The sequence below is a fragment of the Prosopis cineraria genome, unplaced genomic scaffold, assembly GCF_029017545.1.
Source record: "Prosopis cineraria cultivar Desert tree isolate PC_DT_omini unplaced genomic scaffold, ASM2901754v1 PC6, whole genome shotgun sequence".
NCBI classification, from domain to species: domain Eukaryota; kingdom Viridiplantae; phylum Streptophyta; class Magnoliopsida; order Fabales; family Fabaceae; genus Prosopis; species Prosopis cineraria.
The window spans coordinates 2368875-2388682 of NW_026555337.1; the positions used below are offsets into that span (position 1 = coordinate 2368875).

Below are 19808 nucleotides of genomic sequence, written 5' to 3' on the forward strand. Positions count from 1 at the left end.
TTGATAGAAAGACAAAGACTTGTTTAATTTTGAACTTCATTGGTAGTTCCTTATGAGCAAGAGGAAATATGTCTAATTATTTATTCTTTATTTTGTAAACAACTTAAAATATTGTCCCAAAAATATTCATCCAGTCATACTTTATTCTTATCGACAAGTTTCCCTTCAGCATGTTAGTAATATAGATATATGGTTTCAGTTACCCTAAGGCATAATGCAGTATGTAGCTGCATCAAGTGATGATGTCAAAATGGGGAAAATGAGAATTTGGCATGTTACCTGCTGTGTTGGCAATCAAACTGTTATTAAAAATGAAGGCATGTACTGTTTGCATGCCAGTATCACCAAAGCTTATATCCTGAACAAATTTTGTAATATTTCAGGCAAATGAAAAATTGGGGCTTCTTCTGGAAAGCAGAGAGAACTTAGCAAGATGCTTGATGAATGGTAATGCCTGAATCATTCTTGTATATGAACTATGAACCAACAATAAAAAGGGGAAAAGGGGGAAAAAGAATCCTGTATCAGTATAGATAATATTCTGCATAATTTTGCATTGGCATTCTGATTAGACTCCTCACTCTTTATACCCCATATAATTATATTCAGCGTGTGGTTGGTGCAGCAGATGAAAATTCTTCTCCCTTTTTCAGGGCTGTGTGTATATAAGAAGGAAGTACGGAAATAAACACTCTCATCATCAGTATATCTTAGCGAAGCGGAACCTTTCCTTGAACAGTTTGCAAAACGTAGTCCACAAAACCAAGCTCTAGTAGGTTCTGCTGGTCATTTAGTAAGAAATGAAGATTTTATAGCCATTGTGGAGGAAGGGCATGATGAAGAAGGTGATCTTATGGCAGAGAAGGAAATACCGTCACCAAAGTCTAGTACCTTGGCTGCGAACACTATAGCAAAACAGGAAGGGTTGATTGTGTTTTTCCTGGTAATTACTTTGCCAACTTCCTTCAGCAACATTTAATGAGCTTATTGGAATTCCCAACAGATAGATTTTTTATTGCTTAGCCTCCCCACTCTATAATATTCAAGATTAATATGTCATGTAAAATGGCTGGAACTTAGAAGAATGAGAAAGATTTCAATTAAGTATACTGCGGATGAACTGATAGAAGAATGTACCTAAATGCTGATGGGTCAGCTGCTTTGCTGTATCATGAACTCTTTCAGTGCATTGGGAAGAATTTCCCTTAATATTTTTGGATTGCACAGTACTAGGGATAGAAGGCGAAATGGCTTATCTGTGTGGAATCACAGGCAGGTGCAGTTATCAGACATATGGATGGAGAATCACATGGGCTGGCTGTATGACTAGACACAGGCTCATAGCCTGGCCTCGTACTCTCTTGTGAAAAGCAGTTGTTTGTGTTTTAAACTTCTTGTTTTGTATTTTTTGCAACTTATTTCCTGTTTATTTCCTATTATTTAGGCCAGGAGATTAAGAAAGTTTGAATCGGGTTCATTCCTTCTGTTGAGATTAGATAAGCTATCCTCGGTTGTGCAAGCTATTTTCTATATTCCATTCTTCGATAAACAAGAAATCAGAAGAGCCACTTTTGCAATAGCCCCATTTTCCTCCATTTTTAATGGATTGGTGAAATAAATGGAAGGATGGCGCTAATTTAATCAGTTGTCTGTATCTATCGATGCCTTCCCTCAAGAACAAGAACTTGGTGTTGACTCAGCATTCTAAGATTATCAGGTGCTTGTATTTGACTAATCAAATTTCATATACAAGGAAACTAATTCGATGAGCTAACACTTTTAAGCAAGATGCATTAGATTCACTTGCTGAAGTTGAGGAACTTAAATCCCAAACGAACTATTGGCTTCATACGTTTTAATAAGCCCTAGATTTGTGATCCAGATTAATCCTTTTTACAAAGTGTATGTGTGCGACTTAGACTTAACAGATTCTAGTTTGATATAAGTTTTTGCCCATGACGAGCACACTGTTTTTCCCCCTATCTGATTCTCACCCTTGTGGATCCCCCTCCCTGTGGGGTTTTTTTGTTTTGTTTTTTTTTTTTTGTCTTTTTATTTTCAGGAATTCCTGGATGTGCAAAGTCTGCTCTTTGCAAAGAGTTGCTAAATTCCCTAGATGCATTTGCAGATCGACCAGTTCATAGTCTTATGGGTGATCTGGTTAAAGGTAAGTTTTATCAAGAACGCATATTAGAAATTGTACTTTTTATTTTTACGAAGCTGTGTTGATCCTGAGTCATGCTTTCTGTTAAGATTTGGTTTTATTATACCTATAATGCTTCAATAATTAGGTAATTTTATCAAATTAACACCTACTTGATAACTAATATGTGCTTGTGTGGCGTATTATCAGCAAAGTATTGGCAGAAGGTTGCTGACGAATGCAGGAAGAAACCTTATTTCTATAATGCTTGCTGACAAGAATGCCCCAAATGAAGAAGTTTGGAGACAAGTTAGTGCTCTATCTATTATCCATATATGGTTTATTTGCTTTAATTCTTTGTCTCCTTTTTTCTCTAAAAATAAAAATTATCTTTGGGTGGTGGGAGCGTGGAAAGGTTTTTATATTTTGATGACATATGTTACTGGTTAAAGAGGGGCCTCTTCCCTTTTTTTTTTTTTAATCTAGATTCAGACATGATTTGCCATTTGTTTTCTCCATATCTTGATGGTACTATCGGACTATTTACTTTATTTTTCTTAGTGGAACCTAACATAGAAGGTTATCGATTCCATGTTATGGACACAATTAAAAATAGAATTCTAGTTGATACATTGGCCACTTGCAAGTGTATTTTAGTGGCTGGAAGTTCATTTCTTCCTTGTGCTAAAGTCATATGGCTGCTGGTATTTGCGTTCCCCTTGCATGGTTAAGATGACTGAGTGACGGAAAAATCTAAAGCTTAATTCCATTTTGTGTTCTTATTCTCTGAGATGCATAAATTTGACTTGAAAGCATTCTTATTTTGGGGCTAACTTTACAACAAATTGAAGGATTTATTTGTTTATTTATTTTTAATAATTTACGCTTAGCACCAGCACTTTTTTCTAAATTTCCCCGCATCAACCAGAATATTATCTCCTTATCAACATTGTTTTATATTGGACATAATCTGATTGTCAAATATGCAGTTAGAAGACATGTGTAACAGAACTAGAGCCTCTGCTGTTCCAGTTGTGCCTGAATCTGAAGGTTATATAAACCGCAAACCCTGGAATTTTTGTACCGACTGTGTCTGCAATTAATACTTCATGATATTGTTTTAGGAATATATATCTATAATTAATGGTTATATCTCCAAGTGAACTTAGTGAGGAAGCTTTGCTGTTTTATTTGTGCGATACACTGGATTCTTTAGTGAACTGAGTATATATCTTGTTTGAAAATCTGAATTAACAAAACAACGTATTGTTCGAGTCTAACTTGATACCACGTGTAAACCTTAATATCTCAATTCATATAAACAAATGATATTAAACAAAGTAATGTGTGTGTACCTAAAGAATCCATGATCGCTAGAGATACCTTGATTACCTTGAGTATAGACAAATGTACAATCCCCTGGACTCCGTAATTTGCAGAGAGTTCAGAAATAATGGAATAAGTGAAAACTATCGTGTGTTTGTGGTTATCGACTGATCGGCTATATATACTAGATAATAACCACTTTAATAAATAATTAATTAAATAATAAAATTTCACATTATCTTTGACTTAGTCAGTTATAAGATAGAGAATACTAACGAAATTCCTTCTACTTTTTCTTTGATAAAGTGCCGGTCTATTTCAACATGTTTAGATCTGTCATGTGTTACTGGATTTAAGGGCTATGTTTATGGATCATCACAGTAAAGCTTTAATAGTGAGCTTGCTCCCATTTGTATTTCATTTAAAACTCGTTTCAGCGGCAACTCCTCTGCTATTCCTTGAGCCAAAGCTCTTAATTCATATTCAGCATTATTTCTTGAAACAACTCATTGCTTCTGGCTTTTCCAGGTAACTAAATTTCCTTGCACAAATGAACAATAACTAGAGGTTGATCTTTAATCTTTATAGATTCCACCCAACTTGCATTAGTGTAAACTCAATGGATCTCTGCTCATGTTTTCTGAAGAATAAGCCTTACCAGGAGTGCCTTTCAAGTATTTCAAAATCCTATATACTGCCTCCATATGACTCTTCATTGGACAACTCATACATTGATTGGCTACACTGACAACGAATGCTATATCTGGCCTTATATGAGAGAGATATATCAGCTTCCAATGAGCTTTTGATATCTCTCCTTGTCAACTACTTCTTCCTTTTCTTTGGCTTCCTCCTCTTCTTCACTTCCTTAGGCTTCTTCTTTGGTTTCTTGATTTCAACAGGGATTTCAATAGGTTTGCAACCCAACATACCTGTCTCCATCAAGGATCAAGTATATATCCTCTGACAAACATAGATTCCTCTTCTTAACCTTGCAACTTCCAACTCAATCTCAAGAAGTGTTTTAGCTTCCCAAGATCCTTGACTTTAAATTTTAAATTCCTTGCCAAGGGTACCCTTTACTCTCTATATCTCCTCAAAATGATCTCCAGTGAGTATCATCTCATCAACATAGACAATAAGAATGCATTTTTGCTTTCCTCAACCTTAACAAACATTGTATGATTTGAGAGAGCTTGCTTGTAACCTTCAGACTTTAGGACTCTCAAAAACCTATCAAACTAACCTTTAGTGACTGTTTTCAAGCCATATATAAATTTTTTCAGTTTACAGACTTTATTTTCTCAGCCTTTATCAGACTCGAGGAGTAGAGTCACGTAAACTTCTTTTTCAACTCTCCATTCAGAAATGCATTTTTGATGTCAAGTTGATAAGAGGTCACTCAAGATTAGCTGCTACAGACAATAAGATTCCGATCGTGTTTAGTTTTGCCACCCGGAGCAGATGTTTTCTTCCTAGTCCAAACCATATGTCTGGGTAAGCCCTTTTGCAACGAAACGTGCTTTCAATTTGTCAAGGGCTGTATCAAACCTTGTATTTTGGGGTAAACACCCACTTACAACTCACTGTTTTCTTTCCTTTGGGGTAGTTGGAACAAGTTTCCACGTTCCATTCTTTTCCAGGACCCTCATTTCTTTTATGACAGCACTCCGCCATTCAGGAATGCTTAAGGCTTCCTGTATAGTCTCAAGTACCTTTACCTTTATCAAGATTAGTGACAAAAGCCTGATGTTGCAGAGAAAGTGCATTGTATGAGACAAACCTCTCTATCAGATGGAAAGTACATGAACAAGGTTACTTCCTCAAAGCAATAGGAAGATCAAGATCAGTAGATTCACTTGTTCTATACCATCTATTCTAAGTCTCCGTGAGTTTCTGCTTCAGGAGCTACCTTTGGTTCTGACTCTCTTAGTGCTTCAGGTATAAGTTGCTTACTATCTTCCGATTTCCTTTTTCAAGTATAAATTGATAGTTCTCTCTTTCGTGGTCTCTTTGCTTCTCCCCTTGTCTGCTTGTGTTGCTTGTGTTCCTTAGGTTGTGACATAAGAGGGTATGAAGGTAAAGGCTTAGATGAAGATAATGACTCAGAGGTTGGTAGTAATAATGGCTTAATATGCACTAGATTGCTATTGAGTTCTTGTTCCTAACTTTGAAATTCTCCTATACTCTCCCCTTGAATCGAAGAATTGGGATAGAATATAGTAGCTTCATGAAAGGTGACATTAAGGCTAGCAAATGTGTTTTTTGAAACAGGGTCAAAGCATCTGTATCCTTTCTGAGTAGCAGATAAGCCAACAAATATACATTTGATTGCTTGAGGTTTAAGTTTGGTGTGTTGGTGGTTATGGACACAGATTGTGTAACCAAGCACATGAAGCGAAAGATTGGCTTTGATATGGGATGTGGAGAGAAAAACTTTGCAATTTTTGCAGAGAAGTTTCAAAGGATAAGATTTGACTAGGCATATGGTTGATGAGGTAGGTCATGGTCAAAATAGCATCCCCCCAATAAAACTTAGGCACATTGCAGGTAAACATAAGTGCTCTAGTAACATCAAGTGTATGATGATGATTTTTTTCTTTTTGCAACCCTATTTTTTTGGGGTATGTAGGCACAAGAATTGGACAATACCATGCATTTGGAGGAAAGTGCTTAAAGATCAATTAAAGTACTCAGTGCCATTGTTAGTTTGTAAGACTTGAATTATAGTATTAAACTAGGTTTTGATCATGTTAAAGAAATTCATGAATGTTGATGTAGCCTCAAACTTGTTTTGTAAAAGATAAACCCAACAGACACAAATGTGATCATCAATGATGGAAATGAACATGTTGCTTTAGTAAGATTGAGTATAGAAGATGGTTCTCATAAGTCATTGTGAATGGTTGTGAAAGGCTTGGTGGGTGTGTATTTGGCTCTAGGAAAGGATGTTCGATAGTATTTGGCAAGTTAACACACTTCACAATGAATGTCATTGATATTTAGGATAAGAAAGTTAAGATGACCCATCTTGTTATGTCACAGCATTAAAATCAATAACTTTAGAGATAGATACAAAATTACCAACAACCAGTAAGTTACCCACTCGAATGGTGACTTTGAAGTAGTAGAGCCCTTCATACCTCTTAACACTTTCGATTGTCACTCCAGATGATATATCCTGAAACACATAATGGGATGTGAGGAATTTAGCATAACAATTGGATTGTTTGGTCAATTGACTAATTGAAAGTAAGCTACAATCAAGTTTTGGCACATGAAGTATAAATTCTAACACTATGAAATCAGAAATTTGAATACTTCCTTTTCCTGCTACAAGGTTAAGGAGCCATCTGCAATCTTGATTTTAATATTTCTAACACATGGGGTATAAGTGGTAAACAACTCATGACAACACATCATATGCTCGGAGGCTCCTGAAGACCCCTATTCTTCTACTAATGCTAGAGACCCATATTAGGTCACTGTAATCATAGTATTTATGAGGGTCTAAATAATCATTCTAGAGCTTCCTGTGAGATGAAACCCATACATGAGAAAGGAATCGGCAGAACTATCTGACTGTTACTCCAGAATTGTTCAAATAGAAGCCTGAACATACTATAGAGACAAAAAAAAAATCAAAAAAGGGTACCCAGCTGTAGGAATCTTAGGGATCTCATCGAAAATCTTGTTTCGTCACCAAAGAGATGAGCAACAGCCTGAATGGCGATGGCACACTCCCCCATGCACCACCTACGTAATTTGGCACTAGATCTAGAGGTGGCAAGTCGACAAGCTTTGGGGATTCCGTCGATTGGTGCTTGCTGACCACTCCCAAGGTGGGGATGATGGCCAATAAGGCCTCAATCATCACGTTCATAACTCCCTTAGGGTACAGAACACTTTGCCTTACGGAACCATGACCCATAATCCCTAATGTTGATTTCGCATCTTTTGCTTTGATACCATATGGAATTGAGAGAAACTATTTCTCATTAATGCTGAATATTGGAATACATCTAAACTTTTCAATGATGGAGAGGATTCATCTAGTAACTTGGAGGATTTAATAACTGGTGAAGGAGAACAAAATTTATCATTCTATCGAAAAATACGTGATAAGGAGGTAAAGGAAGCTCTTAAGAAATGGCAAATGGTAGAGCTAACGGACCTGATTGTATATCTATCGAAGCGTGGAAATGTTTTAGGTGAAGAAGGGGTGAGATGGTTAACTAAGTTATTTAATGTGATTTTACGATCCAAGAAAATGCCTGATGAGTGGAGGAGAAGTACATTAATTCCTATTTATAAAATAAAGGAGATATTCAGAATTGTACTAACTATAGAGGGATTAAACTCATAAGCCACACAATGAAATTGTGGGAGAAAGTAATTGAGCACAGGTTGAGATTGGAGACAAGTATTTCTGAGAATCAATTTGGTTTTATGCCAGGTAGATCAACTACAGAGGCGATTTATCTACTAAGGGGATTAATGGAAAAGTATCGTTGTAAAGATAAAGATCTACACATGGTTTTTATTGATTTGGAAAAAGCTTATGACCGTATACCAAGAGAAGTGCTTTGGAAAGCGTTGGAAAAAAAGGGAGTACGGATTGCTTATATTAAAGCCATACAAGATATGTATGAGGGGTAAAAACTAGTATAAGAACGCCTAGTGGTCAAACAAAGGATTTTCCTATAAAGAATGGACTACATCAGGGATCATCTCTGAGTCCTTATTTGTTCAACTTGATTTTAAATGTTTTGACGGAACATATTCAAGAGGAAATCCCGAAATGTATGCTCTTCGCAGATGATATAGTTCTTATAGCAGAGACAAGAGAAGAGGTTAATTGCAAACTTGAGTTATGGAGGAGGACATTGGAGTCGAAAGGTTTTCGTCTGAGTAGAAGTAAGACGGAATATTTATATTGTAAATTTGGTAAAGGACTATTCGAAAATAATTTGGAAGTAAAATTGGGAGATCAAATTATACCTCAAGTGGAAAAGTTTAGATATTTGGGAGCCATTATTCAAAATGATGGCGAAATCAGTGGAGATATTTCACATAGAATTCAAGCTGGGTGGTTTAATTGGAGAAAAGCTAAAGGAGTTATTTGTGACCGTAAAGTGCCTAATAAACTTAAAGGAAAGTTTTATCGTACTGCTATCAGACCGGCAATGTTATATAGTAGTGAATGCTGGGCTCTAACGGGACAGCAAGAGCATAAAGTTGGAGTAGCAGAGATGAGAATGTTACGATGGATGTGCGGACATACACGTAAAGATAAAATTCGAAATGAGCACATACGTGAAAAAGTGAGGGTGGCACCTATTGAGGAAAAAATGGTAGAAAATCGGTTGAGATGGTTTGGGCATGTACAAAGAAGACCAAGGGAGGCACCGGTGAGAAGAGTGGAACATATAACTTTGAGTCCGATTAAGAGAGGTAGAGGAAGGCCTAAGAGAACACTCTTGAAGTTGTTGAACGTGATCTCTTAATTAATAATATTTCTAAAAGCTTGATAAATAATAGAGCACAATGGCGTCTTGCAATCCATGTAGCCGACCCCACCTAGTGAGATAAAGGCTTGTTGTTGTTGTTGTTTGCTGAATATTGGAATACAACTAGGTACTTATACAATAGGGTAGAGAAATAATACTAATAATGACTAATAACTGTTAATAAAGACTAATAAGGCCTAGAAATATTTACAATAGTTGCAATATCTTTACAATAAATGTCTCATATTTGCACAGAAATATATACATGCCTCCCTTGAGACCACAAGATAACCAAAATACCTTATAGAATAATATTGATTTTGTTTATTATTTAAAAATGTAATCTCTTAAACTTCTAGTTCAAAATTTATTTTAGAAACCAAGAATTTAGTTTGTTCTAAAATTTTATTATATTTATGACAATGTTTGTACTTATGAATATGTACTAATAAAAAATTTCTTCTTGAAATTAAAATATTATATATAGATCTAATATTGAAATATTATTTTTGTGGATATGTTTTTTGTTTCTAATATATTTTTCAATGCTTTTATCTTTTGCTAAATTTTAAAAATCCACCATTTTCTACTGGTCAAACAATTAAATATTTGTTATATTATATATTAGCTATATGGTATTTTGGTCTAAATAAATGAAATTGCAGCTTATTTGCAAGGGAGACAAGTGTAATGCATCTCAGCAGAAGGTTGTGTATATTTTCGGGATAGAAATGACTGTAATTTTGATATCTCTCAAGGGCTAAAGAGCAATTTACCCTATGATATTTCATGGAGGTCATCGTGATAGTTAGCTTGGCTTGTCTAGTTTCATGTTTCTTCTAAGTATGTTTCACTTTATGTTATTTTCTGCAGGAACTGACTCAAACCCTTACTCCCTTGATGCATTGGCTGTTTTCATGTTTCGAGTGCTTCAACGAGTTAACCATCCAGTATGTTTTGGTGCCTTTCTGGATATACATTTTATTCCTATTCTTCAAAATCATTGGTACCTTTGTAAATCTTTTTGTTTTCTTCAAATTATTTAAGGGAAGTCTTGACAAAGAATCTCCAAATGCTGGATACGTGCTGCTCATGTTTTATCATCTTTATGAAGGCAAGGTACGGCATTATTGCATTTGATTTTGTAGGTGATAAAATTCAAATTTTTGAGCTATTTTTGTTAACTCATGGAAATGTACAGGATAATTAAAAAATTTAAATCAATTGCGCACACCCCTAAAAAATTTCTTGGTAAAATAATAGTAAAAGAAAATTGTTTTTTATAATTTATGCATTGATGCTTTTCAGGATCGTAGAGAATTTGAGGGCGAATTAATTGAGCGTTTCGGCTCACTTGTTAAGATGCCTTTGTTAAAATCAGACAGGTGCTTCCATTCTATAGCTAGTATCAATACTCTTTGTACTCAGTTCATCATGATTCATTTTCCTCCCCCCCCCCTTCTGCATTTTGGTGTTATATGTTTAGCAGAGTATGATTCTCCTACCTTTGTATCAATATCTATCTTTCCTGCAGTACTTTCTTTTTGAAAACAATATTTTTGTTATTTAATGTTCTCGTAGTAGTTCCACAGCCTCAAATTGTTTGCTCTACCTTATTCTTTCAATATATATTTGTCTTCCATTCAACCCTTGTGAATTATTATTACTTCTTCCAACCCAGAAGTTTTGATACATTTAGAGTTAAGAAGTAGGTTTAGGCGAGGACAGAAAATGTTGGTCCTTAGTTATAAAAGGTGTCTTCACTGTAGGGTCCAATAGAGTGTCACATTGGGTAATATGAAATACCTAAGTGGGGCTATAAGTTTGGAGGCTATACCTTCCTAAATAGCTAGTTTCAAGGGATCCTATAGGCTTTTGACTATGCTATTGGAGCTGGACCTCATTTCTTCAAATGTCTTTAGGAAAGGGCTACTATTGTCTATTAGAAACCAGTGAAGTTCTCCGATGGAAAACTCAAAGCAATACAGAAATCAGTACAGAAAATTTAAGTCAATTGGAGAACTTGATTTTTGATATTTACGCCAACTGGGGAACTTGAGTTTTGAAAGTTAAGCCAACTGAGGAACTTGAGTTTCGCTAATTCATTGAACACTTTTTGACAATATATCAACTTGTAAGATCCAACCCAGCATCCCTATGACACCCAGAAACACATCAACAAAACTCAGAATGATTATATCTCTGCTACAGAATATGAAACCACACAAATGCTAAAAGCAACACTGATTGAGAGAGAACACAGATTACAGTTTCAAAACACTAACAAACAGGAGGCACTGAGAGACTTCAGTGCTTACTAAATAAACACACACTTCCAGCATAGCCTAGCAGGACTAGAACGTCAAACCTTAAAGTTTTCCCAGCTTTCAAGAGGTTGGCTCTCTCCTTCAAAAATTTGACCAAAGTTCTCTGCTTCATCTTTCTTAGCTAACATCTTTATACTTTTTAATTGCTTTCACTTGCCCTTCATCATTACTCTCTTCTTTTGCTCCTCTACTTTCTATCTTATCTGATTTTTAACCTCTGTGCTTTCTTCTATACCAATAGTCCCCTGATTTTCTGCCCCCTGGCACTCCCTATCTCAACTTCTATAATCTTTGGTGGCCACAGTGGAGTGGGACTCATCAGCTGGCTACCTTGGTCCACACTTACATGAGAAAGATGACGGGGATATACATACTATTAAAATTGGCTTGGGTGGTATAATGATTATTGTGTATCGGTAGCATTGTAAAATTTTTCAGGAATGCTTATCGCTTGAACTACGAAATTTCAAGTATATGTTATATTGCAATGACTATCTTTGTCTGTCTTTCCAGTTTCTTGCAGAGCTGCCTTATTTTTTCATATTAAAGTCTTTCTGTGTAATTACATCTCCATACCCAGACCTGGATCTAAGTTTCATTATAAATGAAGAACTCTGTTTAACATCTGAAATAGGTGATTCCATGCATCCTTCTCATCAGAATTACTTCATTTGTTATGTGTTTCCTGATATGCAGGAATCCCCTTCCTCAGCCAGTGCAGTCCATTTTGGAAGAGGGCATAAATCTGTATAAGCTTCACACCAAGAGACATGGCAGGTCGATGTTATGGGTTTTTTACTTGCATTTGGGAATGGAGCATTTGTGAATGCTTTTGATCTTTATTTAACAAATATTACGATGTGACTGTGTTAGCTTTAGAATAAATACATACATTAATGCACCATTCTGTTTGTATTTATTCTAGACCGGTAATTAATAGTTACTTTCTACAAATGTTATTATTTCAGCTGTAAGCACTAAAATAATTCTTGACTTGTCTTTAGCGCGAAGAGAACAGAATGTCAGAGGAAGACATTGCTTTGCCTTATATTCTGCTTTCTTCATACGATGAGGATGTCACTGCATATCAGCATGTTGTAATTTTAGCTGAGCTGTGGCAAAGAAATTATTTTCTGCTTGTATTTTTAAATGAAAACCTTAGTCTCACATTTATTCCTCTGTCACTGGTCGAACAATCAAGAGCTCCCCAAAAAACAGTCTTGAGATAATTCAGGCAAAAGGGGGCCTAAAAGAGAGTTTTGAGATCTTCTCTGTTAAGTGTTCGGTTTAAGTGTTAATACATGAGGCTGTTTTCTCCCATGATTCTTCAAAGTACCTTGGGCTACAGTGCGCTGAACGTTTTCTGTCCTGTCATATAATTGAAGCATGGGTTGTGTCTTTCAATATCATTTATTTTACTAATTGATTATTGATAGATGGCTATGGGTTAAGCTACTTTAGACACTAAGATTTTGGGTTTAGAGTTGAGAATACAACAATCATAAATTGATCTCTATTGTAACAGATTAGAGTCTACCAAGGGATCCTATGCCAAGGAATGGACCATGTGGGAGAAACAATTACGTGAGATTCTTTTTGGAAATGCCGAATATCTTAATTCAATTCAGGTTAGTATATCTTCGTGGTCGTCGTCTTTTCCACTTCAATTGAAATTTTGCATTCACATCTTGCTAATATTTTCTTAAGTTAAGATTAAAAAGATTGTATTCTAAAATGCTATCGTTTGCCCTCAACATCTGCAGGTTCCATTTGAGCTTGCTGTCAAGCAAGTCTCAGAACAATTAAGGAACATTGCAAAGGGTGATTATACGCCACCAGAAACTGAGAAGAGGAAATTTGGAACCATTGTTTTTGCTGCGCTCAGTCTGCCTGTTACAGAAATTCAAGGTGTCCTTGAGAATGTAAGTAAAGTTTCTGCTCTTTGGGTTGCCTTTGATTCTTTTTCCCAGCATGTTGATTGGATTTTTTTTTTTTTTAATCAGCAACTCAGCATTCTTTATTTTTATTTCCTACCCTTCCGTTATGTATGAAAGGGCACTCAGAAGTAAAAATTCCATGCTCAGGACAATTTTTTTTTTTCAAGTTAGGCCACGTGTTTTCCATTTGAGGTAGTAGCTATGTCGGTGCTTCTTGATTGGATATATATTTTTTCATCTTCTGGACCTGAATTGGATCATTTGTTTTGAGTTCCAAATCCTGAGAAAGAAATGAGTCATTGGAGCATTATTTTTATGTATGTTTGCAACTATAGTATTCCTTTTTTAAAAAAAATTCAGATGAGGGTTGGCTAAGTAGAAACTCACATTTGGAAGATCTCATGTAGAAATACCTATGCATACAAGAGCCAACAACAAAAAATTTTGGGGCCACATATCCATTTATTCCCTTGCCCCTTCCCTCGTTATTTTTCTTTTTTCTTGTCTGCACCTTCTTTCAGTGCAATACATAGGGGTTGTTTGGTTGTTGGAAATGATGAGAATGGAATGGATTAAAAAAATAAAGACAAAAATAAAATGATCAAAATGTGAAGGAAAGATAGATCAACCATGTTCATGAGGGAGAGGGTAATTTAATTCCTTAGGTTGGAAGTCATAATTCATGAGATTTGTGAAGGATATGGTGATTTCCACATTTATGGTTTGTGATATTGGGTTTTGTCATACTTGCCCATGAGGGGAAGGGTAAATTAGTACATTTTTATTTTTAGTTTCTTAACCAGTTCCATTTTCATTCTTTCCAATGACCAACCGGCTTCATAGTTTCCCTCCTGCCACAATTCTCACCCCAGCATTCGCTCTGAATTCAATCTCTGGATATTTTCCTTGAAGAATCATAATGATATAGAAATCAGGACCTTTGTCTAATCTATTTACATATGCAGATAGCTTCAAATAATGCGTCAGTTGAAGCTTTTCTTAAAGGGAAGCATTTAGAGAATCTGCAGAAAGCCCACGTCACTCTTGCCCACAAGAGAAGTCATGGTGTGAAAGCTGTTGCGGATTATGGCGCGATCTTGCATGAGCAGGTGCCAGTGGAGTTGAAAGCTCTGCTCTTCTCGGACGAAATGGCTGCATTTGAAGCTTGTCCTGGCTCATTGGAAGGTGAAAAGATAGTTTCCAAAAACGCCTGGCCTCATGTCACCTTATGGACTGCCGATGGGGTTTCCGCCAAAGAAGCTAACACATTGCCAGAGTTGCATGAGCAGGGCAAAGCAAATCGTGTTGACTTGAATCCTCCCGTCACTATAACCAGCACAGTGGAGTTCTTTTAAGCCGCTTTTGCCATTCATTCCTTTCTTGAAAATAAGAAAGAACAGAATAAAAAAAGATGTTATTGCATCGCGAAACCAGGTGACTAGACTTGCATAATGCATTGGGTGTTAGAGAATGGAGAGAGTTGATGGGGAAAATTTTTGTAGAGGCCTGCATTTTCTCATCTGTATGTTGCGCGGAGTTGTCTGCTCAAGTACGTTTTGTTCTGATAGAGGAAAACCTATAATTATATCGTATAATTATTTCACTTTCGTCTTGACACGCATTCATACCTGCTTCGATCCACGGCCCCTGCTATGTATAAAATTGTTGAAAAAACATACCTCCTCCTCCTCCTTTTTTTAATTCAAAGTGATACATTAACCAATTAAGGTTCAGTATCGTCTCTCGTCATCATTTACCACCTTCCAATGGTAAGGTGAGATTGCTCAAAAGAAATAAAATACCACCTGCTTTTTTTGTTCCCATAGCATGCACTTCGGTGGACTTGTTCTCTTTAAATTCAAACGGATTCTGGAGGACAAGCATCTCAAAATAGGGTACAAGAAGTTTTCTTTTCTTTTCTTGACTGCTGAGTTGTAGTTCCCTCATTCATATCATTATAAATTATTTCACAATGTAATTGAATTTCGTTTTGCCATCTACTTTATAAATGCCGAAAATGAGACTTTTTCCAAGGGGGGAAAAATAGTTTTAAATATTTAACCGCAATATACATATATACATATATATCTCTCGACATGCATGGTTGAAAAAGTGGTGGTCGCATATGATCAATATGCATGCTTACATGTGTGTATGTAATGTAATAGTAGCTGCGTTATTTAGTATACTGATTAGTTATGAATAACATACTTTTATTTCTTAGACTTCTTCCATCCAGATTTCTCAGAAGTCTGGCAAGAAAACAGAATTGTTCGAAACTAAATCACGCATACATGTTTATTAAACCTTATACGAGGCTATATAAGCTATAAAATTTACACTTCATAACCAATAGGACCTTGCTGTTAATTTAACCTTTCACGAACCGTACCACCACATCCGTTGTCCTTGTTGTCGTCTTATCTCTCTATTTTTAAATTTTTTGAATTGAATTTTAAATTTTTTATTTAAAATTTTGTTCAATTAAAAGTAGTTCATTTGTCTATTATTCATTTGAGGGATATTTTCAATTTTACATTAAAATAGTTCATTTGTCTATTATTCATTTGAGAGATATTTTCGATATTACATTAAAATCACTAAAGAAATTAAAACAATAAAAATAAAATGCATTTTAATAGTTAAAATTTATTATCCAGCACATTATTTAGGGTATGTTTGGATTAGATACCAACTGAGGGTTGGATGGCACGACCTAAACCTTATTTAAAATGTTAAAAGTACATTGCAAAATTAAAAATCTTATTTGGATAAAAAAAATAGGTTAACAAGAGCCCCTAGGATAAATGCTTGTTTCAACTAAAGCTAATCCATGGAGCTTTTCAACACCCATTGAGAGAACATTAGCCTGATTTGAGAGAGAGAGATTTAGATTTGGTGACTATAAATATTAAGTATCTGTATCATTTGAACTATTGAAATTTATATCAACAGTTTAAATAAAGTCATTTATTCATTAATTTTAAATGAAGTATGATTTTAAAACTATTGATCTGTATTTTAATAGTTTAGATAATACATACATTCAATATTTATATTAAGTATAGTCACTAAATTTAAATCCTAAGACAAAGGGGGCAAACATCAATAACAAAGAATGTGAAAGAATAATAATAAAAGGGAGGGGAAGACCCAAATATATACTCCTTCCGTTCAAAAATATAAAATATTTTTTAAAAAGTTGGATATTTAAAAATGTAAGACGTTTTTAGTCTTTTAAAGTGTAATTATTTTTTTAAAAGTACCTCTATTGATGAATAACTTTATATTTATTGTAGGGTATTTAATAGGGGTAAATATAAAAAGATAGTATTAGTTTAAAAGTAAGTAACTATTTAATTGAAAGGTGAAACTTAATTAAAAATGCCTCACATTTTTTAACGGAGGAAGTATATATATATATATATATATAAAAGGGAGGGGCATTTGTAACAGGCATAAGTTCTTATCTCCCACCCCTCATATTTTTTTTGTTCCTATTTTTTATTTAATCTCTATTTTTAATTCTTCAAATGTTATACATAATACAAAGTGCGTTCTAATTTATTAATTTATTTTATTTTTAATGGAATATTTTATAAATCATTTCATTCTATTTTGAAAAAATTGAGATTTTTAAGTTTATCAATTTATTTTATATTTCTTATTCTATTTTTTTTAAAAAGCTGTAATTTAAAGTTTGATATTTTTTTAAAAAACATCAAATTAGTCAGAAAAACATTTATAAGAAAGTTTGTGTTTATTATTGTCATTATACATATTAATTTCTTTTAAATTAAATCATTTAAATAAATTTTAATTTATTCAATTGAATTTTAAAAAATATATACAAGCATAAATTAATTATGTTAAAGTCACAAATTTTTTGCCTAACTTTAATTTGCTAATTTCAGATGATTCTGATCTTCATTACGAAATTTTTAATTCAAACACGTACTTAATCAGCAGACAAATGCACTCATATATATATATATATATATATTTAATGGAAATATGGCCCAGAAGGGTGTTTTGAAGGAAATGTTTTGATGCACGTGACAGCCTACGTCCAGCTCAAGCCTTTCATTTCACCTGTGTCTACACCAAGAATCGCCAGCAAAAACCCCCCGCTTCTACATGCGCGCCACGTATCTTCTCGCATTCTGCTCCTCCTCTCTCTATAAACCCCTCAATCCACCATTACTTCCCCATCGCTCAATTCCCGCGCGCAGGAGAGAAAGAAGAGAAGAAACTATGTTAAACAGAGCTACCCTTTTGGTCTTTCTTCTTGTTCTTTGCCATGCATTGGCAAAGGGTACGAGTTTCGCTGAAGATGAAGATTGGAGTAGCGAGAAGCAAGAGAGAGAAGGGAAATGGTTGCCTGCAGAGTCAAGTGACTGGTTCTTGTTACGACGCTCGAAGCAAGTAATCAAGACTGATGCAGGCGAAATGAAAGTTACGGAAAGCTATGGCGGTAGGATTGTGGACAAGCCTATGCACATTGGCTTCATCAACATGGAACCAAAGTCCCTGTTCATTCCTCAGTACCTCGACTCTAGCTTGATCCTTTTCATTCGCAGAGGTATTACAATCTCTGGTTCTCTCTCGTGTTCCTGGTTGTCAGTTTCTGTTTGTCTTGAGACATCAGTTAATTGCAGGGGAGGCAAAGTTGGGATTCATCTACAAAGATAAACTGGCAGAGAGGCGTTTGAAAACTGGGGATGTGTATAGAATCTCAGCTGGTTCTGTATTCTACTTGGTGAACACAGGGCGAGGCCAGAGACTTCATATTATCTGTAGCATTGACCCCTCTGAGAGCTTGGGAATAGGCGTTTTCCAGGTACATGCATTGTGTTACAAACATCCGTTTTTCAAAATCAACTGACATTGTAGTGCTATTATTTCATTTCCTTTGAAGACTGATTTTCCTAGTTTGTACGCAGTCTTTCTACATCGGAGGAGGAGGAGCCTGCCCACCATCAGTTCTTTCTGGGTTCGGACCTGAAGTCCTAAGAGCCGCTTTAAACGTAAGCTGCAAGTTTAACTCTGCAGCAGCAGAGAAGAAAAATAGCAAACTTCCATCGTCGGCACGGTACACTTAACGATTTTGTTTATCATACAGACATCAGGCCTTGAGCTAAGGCAAATCCTCAAGGGGCAACACGAAGGGCCAATCGTGTTTGTGGATGACTCTCACGCCCCAAGCCTGTGGACGAAGTTCCTTCAACTGAAAGAGCACGACAGACTAGAACACCTCAAGAAAATGGTGGACGAGCAAGCAGAATCCGGTGATGATGAAGAAAAGGAGGAGGAGGCAGAGCAAACAGATTGGTCATGGAGGAAACTCGTGAAATTTGTCTTTGGATGTGAGAACAAGGAAAGAGAGAAGAGATATTTCGCTAAATCTCCCGACTCCTACAACCTCTACGACAGCAAACCCGATTTCAGAAATAGATTCGGTTGGAGCGTTGCTTTGGACGGCTCCAGTTATTCCCCACTCAGACGCTCCGGCATCGGCGTTTATCTCGTCAATCTCACCGCCGTAAGCAAACTAACTCAATTTTGACCCTTTGGACTAGGATTTCGGAGCGATTTGTGAGACTTACGCTGTATACACAATTTGTGTCTCTACAAAAAATGACTACTACTTTTTTCCAAATCCAAAATTTCCGGCAATGTTTCAATTCTTCTCCATTAATATGGCAGGGATCCATGATGGCACCGCATGTGAATCCAAGGGCAACAGAGTACGGCATCATTTTGTACGGAACCGGAAAGATTCATGTGGTGTTTCCAAACGGAACTGCAGCGATGAGTGCCCACGTCAGAGAAGGGGATGTGTTCGTCGTACCGAGATACTTCCCATTCTGTCAAATCGCATCCAGATCTGGATCATTCGAGTTTGTCGGGTTCACGACATCGGCGAGGAAGAACAGGCCTCAGTTTCTGGCGGGAGGATCGTCGCTTCTCCACACCTTGTTGGGACCTGAGCTTGCAGCATCGTTTGGCGTAAGTGAGGACAGGATGCGGCGCGTGGTGAAAGCTCAGGGAGAGTCTGTAATCCTACCAGCTGAAGGGGCGTCACCTGGAGACGTAGACGTAAGACGCGGGGAAGAAGAGGATCGAAGGGAAGAACCAGGGAGGCAGAGACAGATGCTGCGTTGAGTTTATTTATAGCTTTAAGATATGACTTTGAGCTCTGATTAGATTATGATAATTAGGAAAAACAGAGTGGGATTAGCGAGAATAAATTATTTTGCTGGCTAGAAGCTAAGTCGCGTTGTCCGTTTTATTTTTATGTTTGGGATTTCCTTTCTTTGTTCAGTTTCTGTTTACGAATTTTCCTTCGCCGTCAATAAAATTTTCATCTCTGTTCATTGACGTGGCTTCCTCGTCATGGTTCTCCTCAAAACTAAATATAGTAGTTATCTACTCTCCTAGTTATTAACAATCAGTTTCAGTGTTTATCATGCGGCCTTTGGACCGTTCAAAATTAGATTTACAGTTTTTTACTTTGATTTTTTTAAAAAAAAGTATTTTAATAGATATAAAATTTAAAATAAAG

At 35.9% G+C, this 19808-nt stretch overlaps 2 protein-coding genes across 2 annotated transcripts in view; both read left to right on the forward strand.

The window, feature by feature from the left end:
- The window catches only part of LOC129312468 (tRNA ligase 1-like), a 28011-nt gene extending 13165 nt beyond the window's left edge, over positions 1-14846 (forward strand). The window contains 15 exon segments of the mRNA XM_054955108.1: positions 384-401; positions 403-448; positions 657-684; positions 687-941; positions 2060-2167; positions 2354-2400; positions 2402-2452; positions 3133-3193; positions 9853-9929; positions 10027-10098; positions 10288-10364; positions 12003-12083; positions 12832-12934; positions 13070-13228; positions 14209-14846. Of these exon segments, the coding sequence (XP_054811083.1) occupies positions 384-401; positions 403-448; positions 657-684; positions 687-941; positions 2060-2167; positions 2354-2400; positions 2402-2452; positions 3133-3193; positions 9853-9929; positions 10027-10098; positions 10288-10364; positions 12003-12083; positions 12832-12934; positions 13070-13228; positions 14209-14598 (1573 nt within the window). The 3' untranslated portion in view covers positions 14599-14846.
- A 2651-nt stretch (positions 14847-17497) lies between these two features.
- On the forward strand, positions 17498-19589 carry LOC129314592 (vicilin-like seed storage protein At2g28490). Its single transcript, XM_054958072.1, has 5 exons — positions 17498-17825; positions 17902-18083; positions 18187-18270; positions 18366-18785; positions 18950-19589. The coding sequence occupies exons 1-5, from the start codon at positions 17498-17500 to the stop codon at positions 19406-19408; spliced, it is 1473 nt and encodes a 490-aa protein (XP_054814047.1). The 3' UTR covers positions 19409-19589.
- Positions 19590-19808: the final 219 nt, after the last annotated feature.

Bases quoted from the DNA above. Each gene is read 5' to 3' on its own strand.
- LOC129314592 (XM_054958072.1), top strand. From the start codon at position 17,498: ATGTTAAACAGAGCTACCCTTTTGGTCTTTCTTCTTGTTCTTTGCCAT. The intron at 17,826-17,901 runs GTATTACAATCT...AGTTAATTGCAG, and splicing joins GATCCTTTTCATTCGCAGAG to GGGAGGCAAAGTTGGGATTC. The intron at 18,271-18,365 runs GTAAGCTGCAAG...TTTATCATACAG, and splicing joins TCCTAAGAGCCGCTTTAAAC to ACATCAGGCCTTGAGCTAAG.